The following is a 24,800-nucleotide window of genomic DNA, read 5'->3' as shown; positions in this document are numbered from 1 at the left end:
AGACGTTTTTACTCGCGTCCATTGGTAGGATGGAAACTCGAAGAAAATTTTCAAGTGTATCTTGCTAACGTTAACAAAAGTTCGAATAACTTTAACATTTCACCGCTTTTCATACAGAAATTGTTACTTATATTTAAGCCATAATATGCATTCTATCATAACATTTGTGTTGAAAGTATGAACTTTTAGGGTAATTTATTTTTTGAACTCGATACTCTGCGGAGTAATTTCCTTTATTGATAGAATATAGAGAGAACTGTCACTATTTGTGTTTGTTTATTATTTATTATAATGTATGACACTTTCAGTAATATTTTCTTTGCAAGAAGGAAGAATGCATCAAAAATGCTGAATTGTCTTTGTGTTGTTTTAAAACCGAATTGGATTTAGACCAAAGACTAAAGCGAGCCAAAGCACGATGCTTTCCTTGTTTTGCAAATTTTGGGCATTGTATATATGAGTCCACCCACACCCTCAACCGCACTATACGAACTACTCCAAGAGCAAGTCAACAATGGTAAGGTGGTCACAAAAAAGAAACCGGGAGAAGGGCAAATTACCGATTTTTTTTCTGTTTAGCATACCCTCAAATTTGTATAAAGTCAATTAATCAAAAACTTGATATCCTCCCTCATCACTAGTCCACTCAGGATGATCAACTTCAGTATTTTTAAAAGATTGGATAAGTTCAGCCAAAGTTTGACATGTAACCATAGTGAAAGATTTGCATCGTGAGAGATTGGATCTCTACTGCATAATGCAAAAAAATTTTTTTAAAGGAGCTAAACAATCCGACAGAAACAAAGAAAAACTAACAGACTGCTGCAATGCAAATAGTTTTGTGGCACCAATCTATGACTATGATTGTATATATTTTTTTCCCAAATGAATAAAAAGGTTGTTATATGTTTCTTTTATCACTATATTTATTACTGATTTTTTTTTTAAATTTAAGACAAAATTGCATTGCCCTAACTTTGGTTTTGGTTCTGTTTTCTAGTGCCAACTTGTGTGTTCTTGTAACTTTTACTTTTGATGTTAGGTCGAAAGTTACAGCAACACACAAGTCCAATTTAAAAGAAAATTATAAGCTTAAGTCAAAGGAAAATGACTAAATTAATCTTGTGATGTTTTATAACTTCTCCTGTCATACCTTCTAAATTTAGTTGAATACTGGAGGGGAAGGGAAAAAAATATCATAACGTAGACAGAAGAAAAGAAATTTTCAATATTTTTTTAGATTGATGACAATATTTTTGTTCTGTTTCCATATTTAAACAGCTTCATGCAATTCTAATTAACATTAAAATTTTATAGACCACATTCAGATTGACAAAAAATTCCACCACAAGCAGGATTCCTTCTTTTACAGGTTTCACTGTACATGGTTTTAATTGTTTAATGAAAAAATAATTATGGTAACTAAATATGTAAAAAAGTAACTATTTACTAAAAAGCAACTCCATTTGGAGTCCTGTACATATTGACAATATTTAAATTTTTGTTTTATAAATATACAAATTTACATTTACTTTTTTTATGAACGTTATTTCCAACAAACGACGACGGCCGGTTCCTTTTCGACCTTTTCTTCTAACTCTTGATAACTTAGACCTTAATAAAATATAAAAATGAAAAGAGAATTATTTTCAAGTTAATTTATAATAAATATTTACAAAAAATTAAATTCTTAAAAAAAATATATGCCTGTTTAATAAAAAATGATATATTTATCTGTTCTCTTTACATAAAATATTTTGAAAAAGTAATTCTAATGCTCAAACACCAGTGTAAGTTTTTAATTTATGATTTAGCAATAGAATGCAATAATAAATTTTTTTATTCATTTATATATCTTATATTTTTTTTTAATCATATTCCCATAACAATGCATTGGTTAAGAAAATATTAGAAAATAGGCTCTTCTAAAATGATAGTAAATAAATTTACAATGAATAATAAGCCACTTGAATGTATCTGTCAGGATAAATTAACCCCTTCAAATTTCAGAAATTAAACACATTTTGCTGAAAATTTAAAGGTGTTAATTTATTGTAAATATATATTTAACTTCTCTGCAGTATAAAAGATAAATTTGAAGATCTGTATTTGTTTATGATATAATACAAGATTTAATAAACATCGTACTAAACCCAATAACATTAAGCCGATACATTGCCAACTGCCGTAAATAATCGTAATAGCCGTTGATGGTTATGTCTTTGGCTTATATATGCTGGAAGAGGAGATCGGACTGAAGGTCCGAGTAGCATGACTGGCAATGCGACCGCACGATAAGCGGGAGTTGCGAGTTTGAGTCCCACTTCGGGCCGATTCTTTTCTTCCAGTTTAATCTAAATTACTATAATTATTAATTTTAATAAGAGATGGCACCTAATGCCTATTTCAAGTGCCAAATTTATTTTCTAATCTTAATCGTTTATATCCAAAAATTAGCCTGATTATTTAAGGCAGTTGGCGATGTACTTACGAGATTTAAAATATAAATTCTTACAAACAGAGGTAAAATTATAAATAATTTGATTAAGTATATCTTTTATGTAAATAAACTTCTATGAAAATGAAGTGATTTTTTTTATTTTAACACAATTTGTTATTCTAGAATTTGAATCTGCTAGTATATTTAATCTAAATACAAATGACTGTTTCTATTGTCGCAAATGAAAGATAGAAGTTTTTTTTTTTTTCGAAAATCAACTTTTCAAATTTATTTTTGAAAAATAACAGTTTTTTAAGGAAAAAGTGAGAAAGTTACCTGTTTTGCTACATATCTCATCATAACTCTGACTCCCAGTAAAATGCTTTATCAAAGAATTTTTATTAGTAGCCATTGAGTCAGCCGACAATAAGACTGGATATTTTTGTAATCTTCTTATTAATCCATGCATTAAACCAAATTGTATTAATTTCCTGCATAAATAAATAAAAAAGATTGAATATATAAAATAGATTATAAAAGTAATTTTATAATTTATTTAATTTACCTTTCGTCGATCCCGTTCAAATGCGGATTATTTCGAGTGCATAAATCCTTGACCGTTATTCCTGGCCTTAAGCCGCAATAAAATTCAAATATTGCTTTAAATGTAGGTTTTTGATGACCTAGAATAAATAAATATATTTATTATTTTTTAAATAAATAATAAAATAATTTTGTTATAAGTATATTTACCATGCTTAGCAACATATTTTATACATTTTTCTTGAAGATGAATATCTTTGGTTAGAGAGGATATTTTCGAAGTTGGAGTATAAACATTTGAATATTGAAAGATTGGGATGAGGGAAACGACTTCGTAATACCTTTCAAATATATACATTTATATAATTATTGAAAGAGTAATATTATATTAATGTATATTTTTATTATTATGTTAAAATAATTAACTAAAATAAACTAATTGGCATATCTATTACAATTACTTATTTATTCAATAATAATGCTTTTGAATCATCGGCATCAATTTGTGTATATAAGGAATACGGACCAATTAATGAGTAATAAAAATTTCTCATTGTCAGATTTTGAGTAGATATAAAAAATAAGATGTACCTGTTGTGTACAATACTCATTTCTGCTTCTAATTTTTGTAGTATGGTATAAAATAAATGTATGTTGGGAGAGGGGAGAATTTGAAAGTACATAAATATTGGGGGAATATGACCCCCCCTCTATCCTATATAGAACTATGCCCATAATTAGAATGTTTCATGAGTGATGATAATGGTTCATTGTAAGGCATTAAATGTTGATCTCCAGGCAGTGATGACCATAGTACTCAGCCAGCATTTCAATGAAGTAGAAGAAAATTGGACAGTTGTCTGTGTGCATGACAAAAGTGACACGGATTTTACATAATCAACAGGCGAATTCTATTATAATTTTAGGAGACATATCATCAAGTTGCTTTTAACTGTGTTAAAACGGTACTTTAAGTAGTTCAATTAACTGAATGTAAGTCATTTAAATTTTGTTATTTTATAAAAATAATCGATTATACTTTTTAATAACACAAAATAATCAATTGTAGGTTTTAATTTTTTTTCTCTCTTAAACAATAGTCAATAACGTTTAATTAATATTGCTACCAAATTTAGAACGTAGACCTAAATGCCATTGATTATTATTAACTTCTAAATAAAATTCAATATGACTGAATAAAACAGTAGAAAAATTATAAAATGCTTTTAATATTGAACACTTCACTTTTTAAGAATAAGCTTCTCCTGTAAGATTTTGCTGCCTTTTCATGAATCCTAGAATCCTTTTCATGTGAGCAAACAATAAGAATACCATCCAAAATGCTGATCCAGATTAGATTAGAATATAAGGTCCAGTAAGTATTGAGTTTTGTGAGTTTTAGGAGCTTTTGTTTAAATGAAGTACAGGTATACCTTGAGTTATGTTGTTCTCGATTATACGTCGTTTGTCAAAAAAGTATATGGAAAAATAAAAATCATGTTTAAGTCATTTTATTCGACTTTACATCCGTCCGCCACAAATATCGAAGTTGTAATATCACTAGAAAAGCGTTAAAAGCACATAAAATCATATTAAAATATGTACATTTACAGTAAACGTTAGTATAATCATCATAAATCCTAGAGAATGAAACACGAAAACATCTGTGTTTCTGTGCTGTAGTCTTATTTAACGGTCTTTAAGTGCTCATTATTGGCGTTTTCCACCGTAGTTTTGACTTACGTCGTAACTACACAAGTAAATTCGACGTACATCGCCTCTCATGGAACCAATTACCGACATAAGGTGAGGTATACCTGTACCTCTTCATTCAATCTTAAAAAAGAAAAAGCAATAAAGACTGGATGTTCTCGAAGAACATCAAATGAAATGATACAAGACAATTTTTTCCATTATTTCTAATGGGAAAAATAATTCGGACTACGAACGATTCAAAGTTTGAATGACTTCCTTGAACGAATTAAATTTGAAGTATGAGGCACTACTGTATTATTATACATATTTTGTATGATTACATATGTCATTTTGTTCTTTTGTGCAGCATCTGAGAAAGAAAACCAGTAGTAAATGAAAAGAAAAAGTATTTCGAGGAAGTTTCTAAATCAATTTTTTTCCATTCTAAATTTCACAAATAGAATTATAATTTGATGTTTTAATTTGTATTTAATTTTGTATTCTTTGTAATTAAAACATTTTTGTCTCTTCAATTTAAAATTTATATGTGCATTATCTGTTTAGGTTGAAAATATTAGAACATTTATTTCAAATGTGTTTTATTTTTGAATGAGAAATTGGATTTAAAGGAAGATTTGGAAGTATTTACTTTTGACGATTACATTTTTTTTTTTTAATAAAATGAGGTTCTAAAAATAAGAGGACCCTTTTTCAGGCTCATTGTAGGCTTAGCTAGACCTACAATGAGATGGCTGAGTAGTGAGGGACAAGACCTGACATCTTAAGATGGACCAACCCAAAAAAATTCTTAGAGGTGTTTTTTAACTGCCCAGATTCGATCCCGTATCCTTCGGAACAGTAGGCAAGATGGCTGATGGACCCCTCAGCCATCTTGCCAGCTTCGTAATTTCATATAGAAAAAAAATTTTAATGTTAAATTTTTACAGGAAGTATAATTCGGTGTTTAAAAAAATTTATTCACGCATAAACAAATAAACAACTTTTTATGAAAGCAAAATAAAAATGCATCTACATTTAAATTAAATTTAAAATATGATGTAAAAACAATACAGATATCATACTTTTTTAAATATAAATTACAATTTTCTTATATGCAAATGAATTTACTTACACCATATTTTGAATACAAGCTTTCACAAGACTGACTTCTACGTCGGCTTCTGCCGCAATTCGACTAACGTGTCGACAACCGTCAATGTAAGGCAAAATCTATTAGGAATTCGGTAAAATTTAGCAAAAAAAAATATACACAGTTTTTATTTATAATTACGAAATATATAAATTAAACATTTTCATAAAGAGTAATGTGGATGAATTCACACAGAATGAGATAAATTTTTTATTTTCATCCTTGATATATCCCAGAATTGTTCAAGTATTGTTATACGTTTATATATTACATCAATAATTTTTAATTAAATTTAGAAATGTGTCATACAAAAGTTTTATTTTTGTAATTTATTTTTACAATTAATTAGTAAAATAGAATTAAATAAAACAAGGAAAATAAATTTATAGTATTAATGTCAATGCTTTTAGAAAATGGCATAACTTTAATTATTTTATTCTTCATTAAATTGTGTTATTACAATAAAAACAAAATTGTAAATTAGTTTTAACGATATTAATGATTTATAAGTCTAAATACATGTCGAATATATTTAGCTATACAGTGAACAAATCTGAGAAAACTAATGAAGTGCATTTAAACATTAAATTATAGAAATAATTAATGTTTACACAGAAAAATCTTTTGTTGTTACTTAAAACTTCAAAGATATATAATATAAAAATTCAATATTTAAAGCATAAATAAATCAATTTTTTAGTAAATTAATTTGAAAAAATAATAGCTTAAATAAAAATCTGGCATTCTTTAAATCAGTAACGAGCAACATTTTCTGGATGAAGGATGCAAAGTGAACTTTGAAGGCTTCTGGTGGCCACAGGCATTTTGTCTTAGTTACAGGCTTTATGCTTGCCGACTACTAACATACTCTATAACCTCCAATACAGTAGGTACTAAAATAATATATGCTAATGATTTATAAAATAGTAATGTATAGTTTATTTTCATTTTTTTAACTGATCAAGTTTAGTTTGTATATTCTTTATCATAGATCTAAGCTTAATTAGCATTGCATAGTGGCATGAGACAGAAAACAGGAAAATAAAATTACCTTACCAGCACCAGGGGCCATAAATTAAGACCTTGAAGACTGTCGGTTGCTCATGACTGCTTTAAATAATATTAGACTTTTATTAAATTATTTTTTGTAATAATTGTATAGTATAAACTGCAAAGTGTGTAAATATATATATATATATAGGATGTTCTTTGAATTTCTAAAAATCTTCTTTAGCAAATTCGATTAGATTTACCTTAGGTAGACAAAATGGCGGCTCGTCTTTGATTCCAGCAAACAGAAGAAAGGAAACAGTGGGGACGCACGTTCTAACCTAACCTATTCTAATAATTTGGTTGGTAATAATTATGGTAATTTATTAGAATAGGCTAGGCTAGGTTAGGTTAGAACGTGCGTCCCCACTGTTTCCTTTCTTCTCTTTGCTGGAATCAGAGACGAGCCGCCATTTTGTCTACCTAAGGTAAATCTAACCGCAAATTCAATGAAACTAGAGCAGAGTAATTTTTTAGTAGCTAATTAAAAATTATAACCAATATATGAAGGAAGAAGATTAATAAAATTATTTTATTACAGTATTCTTACAAATGAAATACAAATTATATAAAAAAGTTTTATATAATAATATTTGATGTTGATAAAAATCAAGAAATTTATTTACAGTACATTCTCAATCCAATTTTTATAATGCTAGTTAGCATTAAAAGCATTCTTTCTGTAATTTTTTTTAGCAAGAAAAAGTCTTTTCAGAAAAAGCATTTTGACTTGTCTTAAAGGAATTTTTAAATTTTACTCAGAAATTAATATTTTTATGACTGGGAAAAGGTCATTTAGACATGTTATGCACTTGGAAGTTAGTATTATAATAATTTTATACAGGTAGGAACCACCATTAAGCTTTTTCCAGGTGTAAGGAAAAATCACCAGCTCCTCCCTCCGCAGCTGTGAGTAGAAGCTAATCTTATTTCACAAATAGATTTCCAGTAACAGCTTTAACAGTTATAAATTTTTTGTCAAAAATGCAGAAATGAATATATTGAAACCACTTGCTTCTATATTTCAAAGCTTGTTTTCAAAATTTTCATAAGATTGTCAAATTCTACCATATAAAAAAAATAGAAATCCAATTAAAAGAGGGACTTTATACGATGTTACTTCTACAAAACTTTTAATATAAAAAAATTTTCATTCATAACATCTCTTCAATACAGTATATTGTATTATTATGATTTAATTAGTTGTTGGAAAAGCATGTAAAATAAGGTGCTATAAATTAAACTCTGATTTTGCATAGATTGAGTGATTTCAACTAAAACTAATATAGTTTGACCTATATAATGCAAAACCAAATGGCTAACAAAGTACTTATATGAAATTCTATGCTTAAAGAGAAAATTTGTACAAGTTGTAAAGCAGAATTCTACTGTTATTGTTAATTGTCTACTTGGACTTTACTTATTAATAGGACAGAAATTATTACTACAGGTGATATAATAAAGAAATTTTGTTCTTTCCTGAACTAACTCTCATTACTGTGCCAATCTTTAAACACCAGTATAAAGTCCTATTAATAAGTAAAGTCCAAGTAGACAATTAACAATAATATTAGAATTTAAGGACAGTAAGGCTTTTACAAGAATTCTACTGTATTTAGGTTATCATACTTATTTATTATTTTTGCAAATTTAATTATATCTAAACAAAAGTAACGCAATAATACAAGATGTCCAAAAAGTCTAGAACCAAATGAAATTTACCCTATATATGTCTTATTGTTTGTTCTATTTTAATCCCATTTAAAATATGATTCCAAGTGTCAATCCTAAAGCTCCACACAATTTCTTAATCACTATAACATGTTTCTTTGGGTTCTTTTCAGCACATTGGAATCATCCACACAGATATTTTTACCATTGCTTCCAGGCTTTATGGACACCTGTAAAAAAATCTATTATAATTTCTATCTAGAAAGAATGATAGCTTTCAAACTGTTCTATAAAGTGATCAATACCTTGATTAAAATTAAAAACTTTTGTATTGTGAAATTTATATTTTATATATTTTAATAGGACTGAAGTATTATATATTGGTTATTATTTTTTAATTATTTAAATTAAATTCTGAAAATTTGTTCTTTTAATGGCTGCTAAAGAAAATTTTTATATTATAAATAATTTTAAAGTAAATTTGTTATAAATGACTTATTTATGCTTTTTTCCCCTAAACCGATTAAAAAAAATGTATGTTATATCCACAATTCACCATTAAAGTATATTATTCTTATAATTATGCATTCAATTTGATACATTTAGATATTAAAAATCATCTAACAGCATATTTTCAAATTTATCAAATATTTCCAAAACTGAAATTGCAGAAAATAGCATTAAAAAGACATGCATTCTTCTATTTTATCTTGCACGATATTGTTAGTACTTAATAATAAAACAAAACAACACAATATACTGTATTTATCCAAACATAAGGGACAAATTTTGTCACTAAAAATTCCATGCATCTTATATTCAAGGAACCTTTCCTCTTTCTGGAGATGTTGCACCATTCATAAACACTTCTGCCCTCTGTCAGTTTGAATATTCTATTGCCAGCTTCCAGAGAAGAATTTTCAAGCCATTGCCACTTATTTACTAAAATTTAACAGAATATGCCATCAAATAATTTTTGATTGACATTATGAAGTGCACTGTAAGCCATAAATCATTAATTAAGATTAATTTTGTCACAAGTCAAATAGGGTAGCAGAAGTTCATTTACGTAAGCAAATCAGATTTTGTCCAATGTTTAGAAGAGTTATGATGCAATATTTAAATTTTAATTGTAAAATATTTCATTTAAAAAGTTTTGTTCTATAAGAATAAACTACACTGTCTTTTGGCATTAAATTTGCTTGCTTGAATAGTTTATAACTACATGCAAGTACTTTTGACATTTCAAAATGTCATCTTCAGGCATGGTGTGTATAATATTCAAACCACAATTTTTTTTTTAGAAGTTTGTTAAAAGATTCCCAACATGTAGTTTAAATCTTAGTGTGTAGTATTTTACAGAAATTTATTGTATCCATCTGTTCCACACTTTGATGCTGTTATGCTTGAAAATATAGTAACTTCTTATATTTGACAAATTTTTGATAAAAGGGAGGCCTTCCTCTTGATTACAGAACTTAATTATTTCCAATTTAATGGCCAATGTTTTTTTGCAAAAACAGGGTATACCCATGGGCTCCCCACTTTGTCACTTTAGCTGAGTTGATCATGAGAAATACTGAATCTAAAGTTTTCTCCTCCCTTCTTGCAATACAATATCTTAGATATGTAGACGATATCCTGTGTCTGGGAAGGTTCTTTTGAAGAATTGCTAATCTTTGTAAAATTTTTATCTAATGTTTATCCCTTGATTTTCTTCTCAATCAAAAAAGAAGATAGAAAAATTTTCATATTAGATTCATCCATACATAAAGCCACTATTCATCTTTACTACATAGTATGCCATAAATTTGGTTTATCTCCTATTTCTTTTCATACATAATACATAATTTATTTCCACTCTTATTTGCAGGGCATATTTATAACCCTTTGTCTCCCTTATGAGGAGTTATAACTGGTGGCTATAGTAGTATCCAATGCTGGGTACTCACAGGCAGAATTTAAGTACAGGTATACCTCGAGTTACGTCGTTCTCGATTATACGTCATTTGTCAAAAAAGTATATGGAAAAATAAAAATCAAGTTTAAGTCATTTTATTCGACTTTACATCCGTCCGTCACAATTATTGAAGTTGTAATATCACTAGAAAAGTGTTAAAAGCACATAAAATCATATTAAGATATGTACATTTACAGTAAATGTTAATATAATCATGATAATTCCTAGAGAACAAAACATGAAAACATCTGTGTTTCTGTGTTGTCGTCTTAGATTAGATTACTTTTTTCTATACTATATTAAAACCTAAAATTTGTGTGTTTGTAAGCTTAAAATGGATTCTTATTAACCATATATTATTAAAAATGCATTTATAAATAAAATACAGAACGGGAATGGTAATTTGTGGTTCAGCCTAGTGACAAGTAAATTCGACTCACGTCGCATCTCCTGGAACCAATTACCGACGTAAGGTGATGTATACCTGTATATTAATAACCTGGTCTGCAGACCTGTCTTTCCATCCACTGCTTCACACACCATTGACAAAAAGAAATATCTGGTGTTTGCAAAACCTTCCATTCTGTATTAGGGGCTGTTACTCTATGTATAGTTCATACTATACATAGTGTATACTATATATATTCAAGAAACAAAGCTATGCTTTCCATCAAGCCTCAACTATATCTAAATAGAATTCTTTGTAAAGATAGGGATAGTTTTGCCTTTTTAAAGAAATCAGAAGTAAACATAATCCCTTTGTACAGGATCAAAAATCTTTTATATGGGGTTACTACAGAAAACTAGCATATCATTTTCAAGAATACCAGGATGATGTTAATAATAATAGGATTACTATTAAACTTGCCAGAAAAATATTAGGAAATAATTTTACATCTCTATGGGTTGAAGCTTTGCTACTTAAGTGATGTTTAAATCGCAAAACCTTCTTTCTCTGGGAGTCACTACACACAATAATGTTAGAGCTCTGTAACAAACCCACTCATGAACTACTAGAGATAAGGATTACATTTTACAAAATTTTAAAATAATTGCATATATATTTGTATTTTAAGATAGCCACATTTTTATTTTCTTTTTATTTATTTATTTTATTCTTGTATTCATTGATAATGTGCTTCCTATTTATCTTAAGTTAATTAAAAAAATCTACATTGCATATGTTTCAATTTCTGTAAAATACTATGCATTAAGATTTAAACCACATATTTGGAATCTTTTAACGTATACTTTACAAAAATTGTAGTTTGAATATTATGTATGCTCTGCCCAAAGATGACACTTTGAAATGTTGAAAGTACTTGTTTATAGTTAAAAACTATTAAAGTAAATGATTTTAATGCCAAAAGACAGTGTAGTTTATTCTTATTTTAAGTTTGGCGTTATTAATGAGTACATTTTTATATAATTTTTGCTCTGAAAATTGGCTTAAAAAAGCACATCTTATATTTAATAAAATATTTTTTTCCTGAAAATGGATTCAAAAAATATAGGTGCACCTTTTATTCAAATAAATACAGTAGTTAAAAACATCATTATGTAAACTAAATACAAATAATATAAATTTAGATTACATAATGAATTTTAAATTGCTATTAATAAATGTACAATATTTTGACAAATATTTATTATACATCTTTTTTAGTGAAAAAAATCATTATTTCTTACAAATTTTAAATCTTGTGCTTATACAGCACATATATTATGTGATTTCATAATTTACAATCTCAAAAATCATGTTGTATTACTTTTTGAGATTATTATTTAAATCTCTCTTCTTATTAGTATATAGAATAATTTTAAAATTTATATATATATATAGTGAAATCAATAAAAAATTTAAATAGTTATAGTTATTAGATATTATTCATGTATCAAATACTTTTTATGAACAACAAAGAAAAGGTAATACTCTGAAAAACAGGCAAGTTCAAAAATCAATTAAAACTATATTATTAGAGAAGTAGATTTAATTCTCATAAAAAAAAATTATAAATATATTTCTTTAATCAAGTCTTCATTTTTCTTTTCAACTAATCAAATATCTATGTTTGATAAAAGCATATGATTATCATTGTCTTTATTAAAGAAACAGCCTGCTTAATGCTTAGTATCCTCTTTCCCGGTATGTCCTGTGATAATGCTTATTTACGTGTTCTATTTTTTCCAGTCCTGAGCATCACTAGGACATATGCCCACAAATTTCTTATCTTTGTTAATTTGATCGGTCATTCTTGAGACTTCCGTGGACGATATTCCCTCTAGATTGTATTGGAGGGCCATTTTTGATATTATTACTTAATGCTTAGTATGTATTCATAAAACAGTGTTAAACGAGACCATTTTAATATGATGTGAGTAAGGATAGATTAAAACACAAACATAATTAGAAAATACTGAACATGTATATCAAACAATACTGTTGAAATATATGTTAATATAATTATAAATTTATATGTCTATAATTTTACATCTTATATGAAAGGATAAAGGGCCAGATGTAGGTCTTCTCAGACAATTGATATTTTGATGATATAACATCAAGTCAATTATTGTATCTTTCTTGCTTATAAATATTTTGACTGTAGATATAATTTCCATAATGTACTGTATAATTTAAAGTAATTTAACTTTAGAGTTCTGATCATAATCTGAATAATTTTTTTTAATAAATTGTTCCATAATTTGTGAGATTTGTTGTGATATTATTGCTGACAATGTCTTATTACACATCATCTTCAGAATCAAATTGCAGATTCTATCTGGATACTTTGTTCTCTAATTCTCAAAAATCATTGCTGCCAACATTCTTGCCGTGGGACGAGCAATTTCTAAATTACCATATTTACTCGCATGTAAGAAAAGGTTTTTATTCATTTTTCATTGCTTCAAAAACCTAGGTCGTCCTATATGCGCGAGCAAAGGATTTCTATGTTTTTGCAATAATTTTTGTTAAGTAACCACGTATTCGCATTTTTTATGGGATGCTCACCCTCTGGTGTTTAAAAACAAAAGTATTTTATCTGTGTTGTTTCAATTGTTCTTGTGTGTTGTCAGGAGTAAAGATGAATAATAGCAATAGGAAGAGCAAAGCTTTCGAATTGAATTCCAATTTGAAATTCCGAAATCGTACAGGAGCCCGATATAAGTTTTAATTCATTCCCATGTGAAAACGGATGATTATTCAGAAATTGACGTAAGTATTTGGAGAAATTCGTAAGTGTAATTGACGGAGAGCGGATTTGACTGTTAAAAATTGGCAAAAAAGGTTCCCGATAGTCCAACTTCACATGAACAAATTATGTTGTCAATTTTACAAAATTTTTCTGTGCCAGTAATTTTCGCAGGACAACGTGTGCATTTACATGCATTTGATATTTTATTTCTGATTAAACGAAATAAAATTAAATTGTATTAATAAATTTAATTTTCTTTATTTTGATTTTTAAAGTCACATCTCGTCTTATAAGCGAGTAAATACAGTATATATTACTGCTTGAAACTGAAAAGTTCAGGAATTTTCTAGAGTACTACAATTTTCTATTCCGAAAAATCATGATTTTACCAAACATGCTATAATGAAACAGCATTGAATATAGTAGTATTAGGCAAAATCTTATTGTATATACATTTTTGGACTTGCGCTATTTAACAGAAAATTGACCACTTTCAACAAAGATTTAACTATTTTTTAATCTGTAAAAGATTTATTTACTAATTAAAATTGTTTTTTCCAATTGTATTATTCTATATGCTTTTTATGAGAATTTTAAATATAAAAATATTTGTCAAAGTACTTAAATAGTATTTAACTAATAAATTATTAGTCAATGAACAAAACAAAACTACAAATACAAGTAAACTATAATTATTAATTCTAAAGTAATTTAGCTAACCAGAATTCAATTAATTAAAGAGACGTATTATAAAATGTTAGTATGGAGCAATTGCAAGCAGCGATTTAAATTTTTTTTTTTTTTTTTTAAATATTAGAAGCACATCAAGCAAGTATTAGTCCAGTAATGTAGATTAACATCCATATAATGTAATGAATCTTACCTGCATTAAAGTGAGGTCCCACTGTGGGATAGCATATAGGAACATAATATTTGGTTATTTAGTTTGTGATATTAAATATAATAAATTAACATAGAATTAAGCAAGTTTGTTATTTAAAAAGAATGAAAATTATAATAAATGTATTGAATTAGCTTTATTTTCATCAATTAATAAGTACACCCAGTATTATAACAACAATGAACAATTATTTATTGTGACATTATCACAATACCAAACTGCAGTTTTTAATTATCTTTTAATTTAAAAAAATCATGTGACTTCTGGTCTGGACCAGAAGTTCGAATATAGTTAATCGGGATCTCTGACCCCCCAAGCTTTCACATTTGATCTGGATTTTAGTGGGGTCTTGCCCCTGTATATCATATTTCTGTTGATAACAATCAAGTTGTGCCAGTCTTCTAACTCTTGAGAAAATTTTGAATTGAAATCAAGTGACTTCCAGTCCAAACTGGAATTCTGTATATAGTTAATCAAGACATCTGGTCCTAAGTTTTCCATATCCAGTCTTGATTTTCATCTAGCTTACACCATTCTGAAGATTAATGAAGGACAGACAGACATATGACAATGGGAATATATAGGTTTCAATTTGAAGACTGCAGCCCAATAACTTATTATTACGTTTTCTGTCCTTCGATAAAATAATCCAAAATAAATTGTGTGTTTATTTCTAATTTTTTATTAGTTTACTTACATCTGACAATCTATTTTTACATATCTATTACATAGTAGCAATCTTTTGCTGCATTCCTTCAGCTGCAAATATTGCATTGTCCATTATTTGAAAATTTTTCTATAGAACACTGTGATTATGATGAAGGATATTTTGTGTTTTAAGCTCATTTATTATTAATAGAATTTAATCAATTTAAAATATTTTGTCAATAGCACAAATTTTCAAGTCTCAGAATATGCAAATTCAATTAAAATATTATCTTTGTAGTATACTGATGACTCAATATGTTTTAATTACATAAAAATTAAAATGATATTCTAAATATACAATCTATTACTCAATTTACACAATATTCATGCATTATACACAATATAAAATGATAATAGAAAAAAAGATAATTCAGTATTAATGATAAAAAAAAAATACTACAATTCATTACTTTATTAATGATAATTGTTATTCACTACAGCATTTAGTTTATTAATGATGATAATTAAGTAAAAAATATTTAGGAATTTTTTTGTTTTTAACTCTTTTCTCCCTATGAGTACTAAGAGAGTCTTTTTTTCCCCATACCCATCATGTGTTTGGCCAGGCCCACAATGGGGAAAGCCAAATAGTGAGTGATAGGTTCAACATATCCAAGACGGACCGTACATGAAAAATTTCTGGTGTTTATTGACCATTCAGATTTGATTCCTTTAATATAAATTTAAAAACTTTAAATTTATATTGTTTATAAAATACACGAGTCAAATGATGATAATTTTTTAATTATAACATATCAACTATTGTGAAATCATATGATTAATCCTAAGATAATTTACAAATGATTAATGTCGTTCGGTCTATTTTTCGTGTAAACACTGGTTAAATACTGGGTATATTTATCAAATGATTCAGTTTTAAAAGTTATGAGCAATATATATTTGTATCATTATCTAAAAAAATTTAAGATATAAAATCATTGAATATTTTAAAGAGAATTAAATACATTATATTACATTTAGTTTTATAAAATGTAATAATATAATACCTTAATAAATTTTTTAGCATACAGTACACATTAATAATAATATCCTTTATACTTAAAAATTTAAATAGAACTTTTACATAAAATAACAATTATTCTAGTAGACTTGAAATCATATTTCAACCAATTTTTCCTTTAAATAAAATTTGTGATTGAGTAATTGTAATCTGACTATTTATAAAAGATAATCTTATTAATTTTCAATATCAATTTAAATAAATTATATATCAACGTTAATCTTTGCAAAAAGGTTTTTTATGAAATGTGTAAAATATTGTTCAGATTTTAAATTTATGAAGAATAAATCAAAGAACGTTAATAAAATTTAATAAATGAAAGCTCAACCATAGGCAAAATTATTTCATTTTTCAATTAACTCTGATGAATGTTAAAATGTACTTACAGTATTAAATTTTGTATTAAATATGCATCAATATACAAATACATTGTGAACAATAAAAAAAGACATTAATTCTAAATCTGTATTATTTCAATTTTTCTATATACTGTACGTCATAAAAAAGGTAGTCAATTTAAACTTAATTATATTTAAAAGTATTATAATTCAATAATTCTTTAGATAAGTTATTTAATTAGTAGTTGTTCAATACAGTTCTTTAATTAGGTTTTAAACAAAAAAACTAAACTTTGAAATTTATAAACTGCATTTTTCAAAGCTAAATAAATATTTTTGAAGATACAAAAATTTATTAAGTAATATTATAACATACTGTTGTGTGGACAGCTTTTCATTTTCTAAAAAATTTTTTATGCATAAACTCAACAAAAGATTAAAAAGATTCATTTTTAATATGTTCGTTATTATAAACATTAAAATTCAAATATTAATAGTCAATTATTTATGAATTGAAATTTATGTAATTAATCAGATATTTTTAAATCAGGACATATTTAAAAGCACTTTCAAGAAAAACAATCCATCTAATTTCATATAAATATTTCGGTCTTTTTTCTTGTTCACAATGGATTCGCAAGGCCTAAAATTTGGCAGCTGGATGGCGAGGGACAGACCCTAATGTATCCGGTTCTAACTACTTGTGAAAATATCCGAGGACCTAATCCATACATGAAGCCAAATACCCAGAGCAGAAGACTGATGGCTTTACTACTTCAGTCATCTGTTTATTCAGCAACTAACATAATTATATTATTATTAATTGAATTAATTAAAATAATTATATAATTTTATTTCCAAACTTCTACAATAAATAAAATAAAAAAGAAAATGATTTTAACCTGTTGTGTAGTAAGATCCCATTGACTTGGCAGAATACCTTTTTGACTTTCATTAAATATTGGGACATCGTGATCTCTTACAGGAACCGGATCTTTATGAACTCTTATTACTTTAAGATAAATGGTATTTGCTTCATCTAACAATAAAAATAATTTTTATATTAGAAAAAAATATATACATTACAGTTGTTATTACATTTATATAGGATATTTAAATAATATCTTTTGAAATAAAACAATAAATCTTACTAATAGGAACAGAACAGTGACCATTTTGATTCAATTCAGTCCTAATTTGAGACATTATAGATGGCAGCTGTGCTTTTGTTTCTTCATTTGATAAAAAACTACATTCTAACTATAATATAATTGAAAATCCTATATTATATTTATTTTTAATTTGAATTCATATGTAATATAAGTTATAAATAGCAAGTCCTCGCTTAACATTGTCAATAGGTTCTTGGAAGCCGTAATGTTACCTAAAACAACATATAACAAATTCAATTTTACCACAGGCTAAATAATATGAATAAAATATAATTTAGTTAATATTATTCTAATTGGATCATGTTTGCAACCTCCAGCATTTATTTTCCACTTTATAAACAGTAAAATTGATTCTATGAAGAAAATTCAACAATAATAATTATAAATGATTACAAATGTACTCTTCTCGTTTCTCAATATTATAATGAAACAACATTAACTGAAATGACATTAAGTGAGGACTTGCTGTGTATTATATTATTATTATTTAAATGTAGCTATAAATGAACTATCCAAATTTTAAGTCATATTTTATTTATTAAAATATAATTTGCCATATTACTTTAATGAATAAAATTATTAAAAAATTTGTATATCTGAATTTATCATTAGCAGCAGCCAATATTTACATTCTTTCTGAAGAGCAAATTTTCTTTTAAAAGCATTTTTTTTAAACATTCAATACTCCTTTTTTAAGTCAGGAAATAGTCAAAAACTGAGAACTCATTAAACTTTCTTTCACTTCCAAAATTTATTTTATTTATTTAAAACCCATCTAAAATATAATTTTATTCATTTTGTCTGCTGAGACATTTTCATAGTGACAATCGTGGAACTGAAACCAGTTGAGCAATTTATTTTGAAAGTGGACAAGCCATTTTTGAAACAATGAAGGTTATGATGATAATAGATAAAACTTAATATGATCTATTCATCTGTAAACTATCTAATAGTTAAAATAATTCAAAATCCTTTAATATTTTGACAGTAGACATTCCACAAACATGTTCGTTTCGAAAGTGGTGCAAGTCAATCTTGGATCGAAATTAGTTTTAGTCAAATACTTTATGGTATAATTTAGTTCCAGTAAAATTGGTTAAATATACACTGAACTAAATTTGCAAAAAATTCACCATATAAAATATGTAAAATGCCAATGGAATGAGATTCAGAATTTAAAATTCTCAGTTTAATCACTACAAATAGGAAGACAAAGTAATTTTGGATATATAAAATTACCTTCTGTGTGTGAAGAAACTAAGCCAATTACTTGTAGTAAAAATGAAAACCACACACATTTTCCCAGCAAAAGGGTTTACAACACAAACTTTTTCAGTTTATTTTATAAACCTGTCTTTGTAATGTGAACATTACAAAATTCAGAGATTCCAATTTGGAAATTCTGAATTTTGTAGTAATTCAGAAATTCCAAATTTTAAATTATTTATTCATTAAATTAATAAATATTTAAATAAAATATCATAACATTTTACAAAAATAAACACTGCACTATTAACCAGTTGTAAAGTAGCAGTTGTTAATCGTAACATTTTGTTGTCATTGAAAATACGGCTGATTGAACTAAAACATTAGCGAGGTCGAGGCCGAAGTTTTAAACGTGAAAACGTGTATGTCGGACGTTCGGTGCCACTTTCCTCTAAGCCTAGAAGTTTGACAATGGTGTTTGGAATGTCGAGCGTGATTCCACTGGCTTTCCAAATGCCATTGTCAAACTTCTAAGCTTACAGGAAAGTGGCACCGAACGTCCTACGTACACGTTTTCGTGTTTAAAACTTCGACCTCAACCTCGCTATTAACTATTTAATTAATGTTTACAATAATTTAGTAATTTTGAAAGTGAGGTAAGTATAACAAAATCTTCATTTTCTTCAGCCTAAATTTACATTATCTAACGCAACAAAATACACAACAGTTGTTTATTAGCTCTTACCAATTTTTTAAAATGTATTGAAATGCAAACCTTTAAATATATTGCAATAACAAATAATGGACGGACTTGTACGACTTTAAAAAAAGTCTCAGTTTAAAAATTTAAGCATTTAAAATATTTGAATATGAATAAAGTAAATGTATTCAATTCTAGCTAAAAATGTCATCATATAAAGAGTATTTTGCATTCTTCAGTGGGAGAAAGTTTATATTTATTAGAGATTGTCACACATACAAATAATTTTGTTTAAAAAAAGTTAGTAAATAATAATTTCTTACCTCTAATGTAACTAAATAATTGGCTAATTTCCTAACAAGTGGTTCGTACTGAACCGTTCTCATCAGTGCATCACATACAAAACACAAATTAAAAATGTAGCAGTTCCTCATATACTTAGGATCATCTATTCCAATTGGATATCCAATAATTTTGTATCCCATAGCATTTCTATAAAAAATATGAAATTAATTTTTTTTATTAAAGAAATAAATACATAATTTAATATATAAGCAAATGAGTATTGAATTTAAACATTCTTTTAACATCAAAATTAAACACATTATATAATTTCATTTCAGTTATCTTAACTTTTTTTAGTTTATAATTATTAATAATTTTATTGTTTCTTTATGAAATGTCATAGAATAATGAACGTTATGCATTCGAGTTCATTAGTGTACAATTGCTAATATACAAATACAGAGCGTCGTTTATCTGAATCAATTGGGGACTGGGGTTGTTCGGATAACTGATTTTTTCGGATAGCTGATTATGTACGAAAAAGTATATTAACCTATCCGATGTTGAAATTTTTCTCCGTCGCGTGTTGCTTCGTGTTGAATTTTCGTCGATTTTAAGCCTAACGAAAATTTTTATAATAATAATCGAGGCTATTGTATCGTTAAAAATTATTTCTTTATTTTGTTTGAACAAAATAAATATATTAAAAAATATAAAAACAAAAAAATTATACTTTAGAAGTTAATCGAGTATCAAAAACGTTCGATCCAGCACAACACAGTCCGACTGGAAAGCTTTTGGTTGACCGACTTTCGGATAAATGACACTTTACTGTATATGTCTTATTGTTTTGTATTATAATCTGAAATCAAAAATGTGGAGTTTCTTGAAACAGATTTGTTTAAAGAAAATCTGTTAAAAATATTAATAGCGAGGTTGAGGCTGAAGTTTTAAATGCGAAAATGTGTACGTCGGACGTTCGGCACTGCTTTCCTGTAAGCCTAGAAGTTTGACAATGGCGTTTGGAATGTCGAGCATGATTCCACTGACTTTCCAAACACCATTGTCAAACTTCTAGGCTTACAGGAAAGCGGCACCGAACGTCCGATGTACATGTTTTTGCATTTAAAACTTCAGCCTCAACCTCGCTAATAATGAGCACTCTGATCGGAATAGGTTCAGGTCCCAATTAGTTTGAATAAAGTTAAAGATTTCATTATCTTTAACTCAAAAACATTTTATTATTTTCTTTGTAGCATCGAAATCTGTATTACTGAATAATAATAATCTAAAAGATGTATATTAATACTGATAATATAAACAAATATTACAAAATTTTTAAATGACTTGAGATGAAAATCATAATTGAGTAAAATTTTTATTTAAGTAAAAAAACAATGAAAATGTCAAAAATATCATAAAATATATCAAATCACCATACCACCTAATGTTTGCTGAGCAAAAATTTATTTATTACACCTACATTTTCAACCTCAGGTTTTAGAATAAATATCAGTTATTTGACATGAAACTTAGAAGATTAAAGTTTTTAATTGCAGTCTAAGTATAAAAATAAGGATTTTAATAAATGTTACATAACTTTATAAATTGTTTACAGGCAATCTTATGACTTAAGTAATGGACTAATTAACCATAAAAATTATAAATAAATTTCAATATTTAAATATATTTATAATCATCATTGAACGTTGTCATAGTTTTTATATGATATTTAAAATACATGGTGTTTGGCTCAAAATTACCTGATTTTAATTCATCATAAAAAATGAATGGTTTAAGATATATAAAAACAAGTGGCATCTGGCAGGAAAATTCATCAAGGTTTATAAAGATTTTTTTTTGTACTTCAAGATGGTGCAGAAGTGTCACAAGCATTGAGTCTAGCCACGACTATGCCACAGGAGAAAGTTCAGGTTGTGGTCTGGTATGCCCAATAGCATGACTGCCAAGATCTCCCCCTTAGATTTCTTTCTGTGAGAGTTATGTAAAAGATGTGGTTTATGCAACTTCAGTCAGAGACCTTTCAGGACCTTTGAGAATGCATCATTGCAGCTGTCACTACCGTGAGACAGGACAAGCTGTACCATACACAGTAGGAAATTGTCTACTGCTTTGTTACTATGAATGCTGGAATGCACATAGAAATGTGATTTTTTAACTGAAATTTGGTGAATTTTTCTCTCATATAAAATCTTTGGTGAACCAATAGTCTGAAATTCCAATTAACCCAAACAAGTAAACTATATGGTCATACATTTACTCAGAGAATGAGGTCAAAAACCCACATACATAAACTTTGTTTGCCACCTTCTTATCTCACCTATCAAGCTGGCCCTGCTGGTGTCCAGAGTCGGCCCGAGAAATAGCAGGGCTCAGTGCAAGATTGTCGTGCTGGGCCTTTTAATAAAAAAAAATAACAGTTTTGAACAAAAAAAATAATATTTTAATGGTAAACATACCATTCGTTAAATAGATTAGTGAAAGTTAGTTAACTTAGCAAATAATGAAATGATCAATGTTTAAGTTTCGCAAGAGTTAAATCCTGCATAATCTAACTCTTGGCCTTGTGCAGTTGCACCGTCTGCACAGCCCACCAGCTGGCCCTGCTGGTGCTATCATCCTGACATAATACAATAGAAGAAAAAATCAAAAATAAAGAAATAAAGGATACTGTAAATGGGAAACAAACCATTTAACTACCAAATTTTGGTTTTATCCAAACCGTTTTAATAAAAACCACTTTATTATGATAGTGTATTGAGAAACCCCATACTAACATGAAAAAAAATAATTGAAAAAAATAATTTTAGATCATCTGAAACACACTGATCAGGATGGGTTCAAGTCCCAATTAGTTTGAATTAGCAAGATTCTGCCATAATAAGGAACTGGTATTTTAAAATTTATATTGTAATCCTGGACAGCAAGTGTTCTTAAAATTTATAAAAAAAATAATTGTTTTATTAATTTATAAACTGTAAATACTAATAATCAAACAATGAAATCATAAAAAAATATAAATATTTTTTTATGATTTCATAATATAAAAATATATATATTTTTCTGTGAATAATGAAATCATACTTAAAGTTTGAAGAGCAGTGCACGTGAACTGGAGACCGTATAGATATATGCATTAAGGTGGCAGTTTAACGAGCAACGGATCCGTTCTTCTAAGAAGAACAACGGGGATCTGGCTTTATCGACCACGGGACATAACTGTCAACCAGATTTGCATGTTTTAGAAAAGGCAAAAAGGCAGGGATGTCTGAGAAGCTAACTATTCTATGCCGAAGGCCTAACGCTACCGCTAGGCCAGTGCAGACGAACTTACCGACACAACTTCATAGTTTTGTTGCATAAGAGGCATCGAGGTACGAAATCACGTCATTATCATAAAAAGAATTGATGTGTTTTTGTATAATTTCACAATTAGTTCATTTTCATACTTACACAGTTATTAACTTTCCATGTAATTCAGGTTTTGGAATAATATACACACTCAGAGCATCAAATATTTCTTTAGATACATAATCTTCTGGTGTCTGTAAAGAAAAATAAACAGAATTACTTTATTGTCTGAAAAAAATACATACATATTATAAAAATTAAAATAAAAACACAATTCAAATACTTAAAAATAAAGATTAAAGTCAGAGTTTAATTTTTAATACTGAATCATGAGCATTAATGATTTTTATATATTCTTAAAATTCTATTACTGCATACGTAAAACATATACAAATTATATCTAACTTGAAATGTAATTTTAGGACCGGCTGTGGTGTGAAATTCACTGAAAAATATGCATTTGATAGGGCTTTCGGCCGCATTGTATTTAAGACATTCCATTTCTCGTCGCCGCTAATTATCAGCTGATCGTAACGACGTCATGCGATTTAATTCAGAATATTCTCTGACTAATTATATTCACCAATTGTCTTATACTTTTTTAAAATTATTTACCTTTAATTGTTTTTAATTACGATAATATTATTTTAAAAATTTTTAATGGAAAGAAAAATTTTATATTTATTATTGATATACTGTATTGTTAGTTTTTTTTTCAGGTGGCGCTGTAACTTCTGGAATAAAAATACTGTTTAACAATTTAAATACAGTAGAGCGTCGATAAGTGAAACGTCGGTAAGTGGAATGGCCGGAAAGTGGAACGATTTTCAGTCGGACTGTGTCGTGCTGAATCGAATGTTTTTGATACTAAATTTACTTCTAAAGTATAATTTTCATGTTTTTTATATTCTTTAATATATTTATTTTGTTTGTACAAAATGCAGAAATAATTTTTAACGATACGATAGCCTCGATGATTATTATAAAAATTTTCGTTAGGCTTAAAATCGACGAAAATTCAACACGAAGCGACACGCAACGGAGAAAAATTCAACAGGAAGCGATACGCAACGGAGAAAAATTTGAACATCGGACAGGTTAATGTATTTTTTCGTACAAAGTCGGAAACTGGAACAAATCATTAACTGGAAGGACCCCAGTCCCCAATTGGTTCCACTTATCGACGCTCTACTGTAATAAATTTCCGTGTTGAAAAATTTTAAAATTTTACCCAAAAGAATTCAATTAAAAATAAAAGTGAAATTAAAATCTATCGCAATATGAATACTTTTTCTTCCTAGTTAATTAGATTTAATTGTTTGGATAGTTCCTTTACAATTTCAAATATAATTGTAATTTTTATATCTTAATATTGTTCTTTCGTCTTGCAG

The 24,800-nt window shown here is 27.4% G+C and overlaps 1 protein-coding gene across 2 annotated transcripts; it reads right to left on the bottom strand.

Annotated features, from left to right (window-relative positions):
* Nucleotides 1–1,427: 1,427 nt before the first annotated feature.
* On the bottom strand, nucleotides 1,428–23,945 carry Nprl2 (Nitrogen permease regulator-like 2). Of its 2 annotated transcripts, XM_067264362.1 has the most exons (11): nucleotides 23,815–23,945; nucleotides 23,512–23,603; nucleotides 20,076–20,244; nucleotides 17,826–17,934; nucleotides 17,577–17,713; nucleotides 14,590–14,610; nucleotides 5,811–5,908; nucleotides 3,194–3,324; nucleotides 3,006–3,123; nucleotides 2,777–2,931; nucleotides 1,428–1,614 (listed from the first exon to the last, which is right to left on the bottom strand). In XM_067264362.1, the coding sequence occupies exons 1-11, from the start codon at nucleotides 23,908–23,910 to the stop codon at nucleotides 1,547–1,549; spliced, it is 1,194 nt and encodes a 397-aa protein (XP_067120463.1). In that variant the 5' UTR covers nucleotides 23,911–23,945; the 3' UTR covers nucleotides 1,428–1,546. The 2 variants fall into 2 exon arrangements, with proteins under 2 accessions (XP_067120463.1, XP_067120470.1); XM_067264369.1 differs by lacking the exon at nucleotides 14,590–14,610.
* Nucleotides 23,946–24,800: the final 855 nt, after the last annotated feature.

Source organism: Centruroides vittatus, unplaced genomic scaffold, assembly GCF_030686945.1.
Source record: "Centruroides vittatus isolate TY-2023 unplaced genomic scaffold, ASM3068694v2 contig_1042, whole genome shotgun sequence".
Taxonomy (NCBI): Eukaryota; Metazoa; Arthropoda; class Arachnida; order Scorpiones; family Buthidae; genus Centruroides; species Centruroides vittatus.
This window is presented reverse-complemented; position numbering and strand designations above follow the sequence as displayed.

Coding starts and splice junctions, on each gene's coding strand:
- Nprl2 (XM_067264362.1), bottom strand. CDS start 23,910: ATGGAATGTCTTAAATACAATGCGGCCGAAAGCCCTATCAAATGCATA. Junction 17,935..20,075: donor ATTATTTAGTTACATTAGAG/GTAAGAAATTAT, acceptor ATTATATTATAG/TTAGAATGTAGTTTTTTATC. Junction 3,124..3,193: donor AAAATATGTTGCTAAGCATG/GTAAATATACTT, acceptor TATTTATTCTAG/GTCATCAAAAACCTACATTT.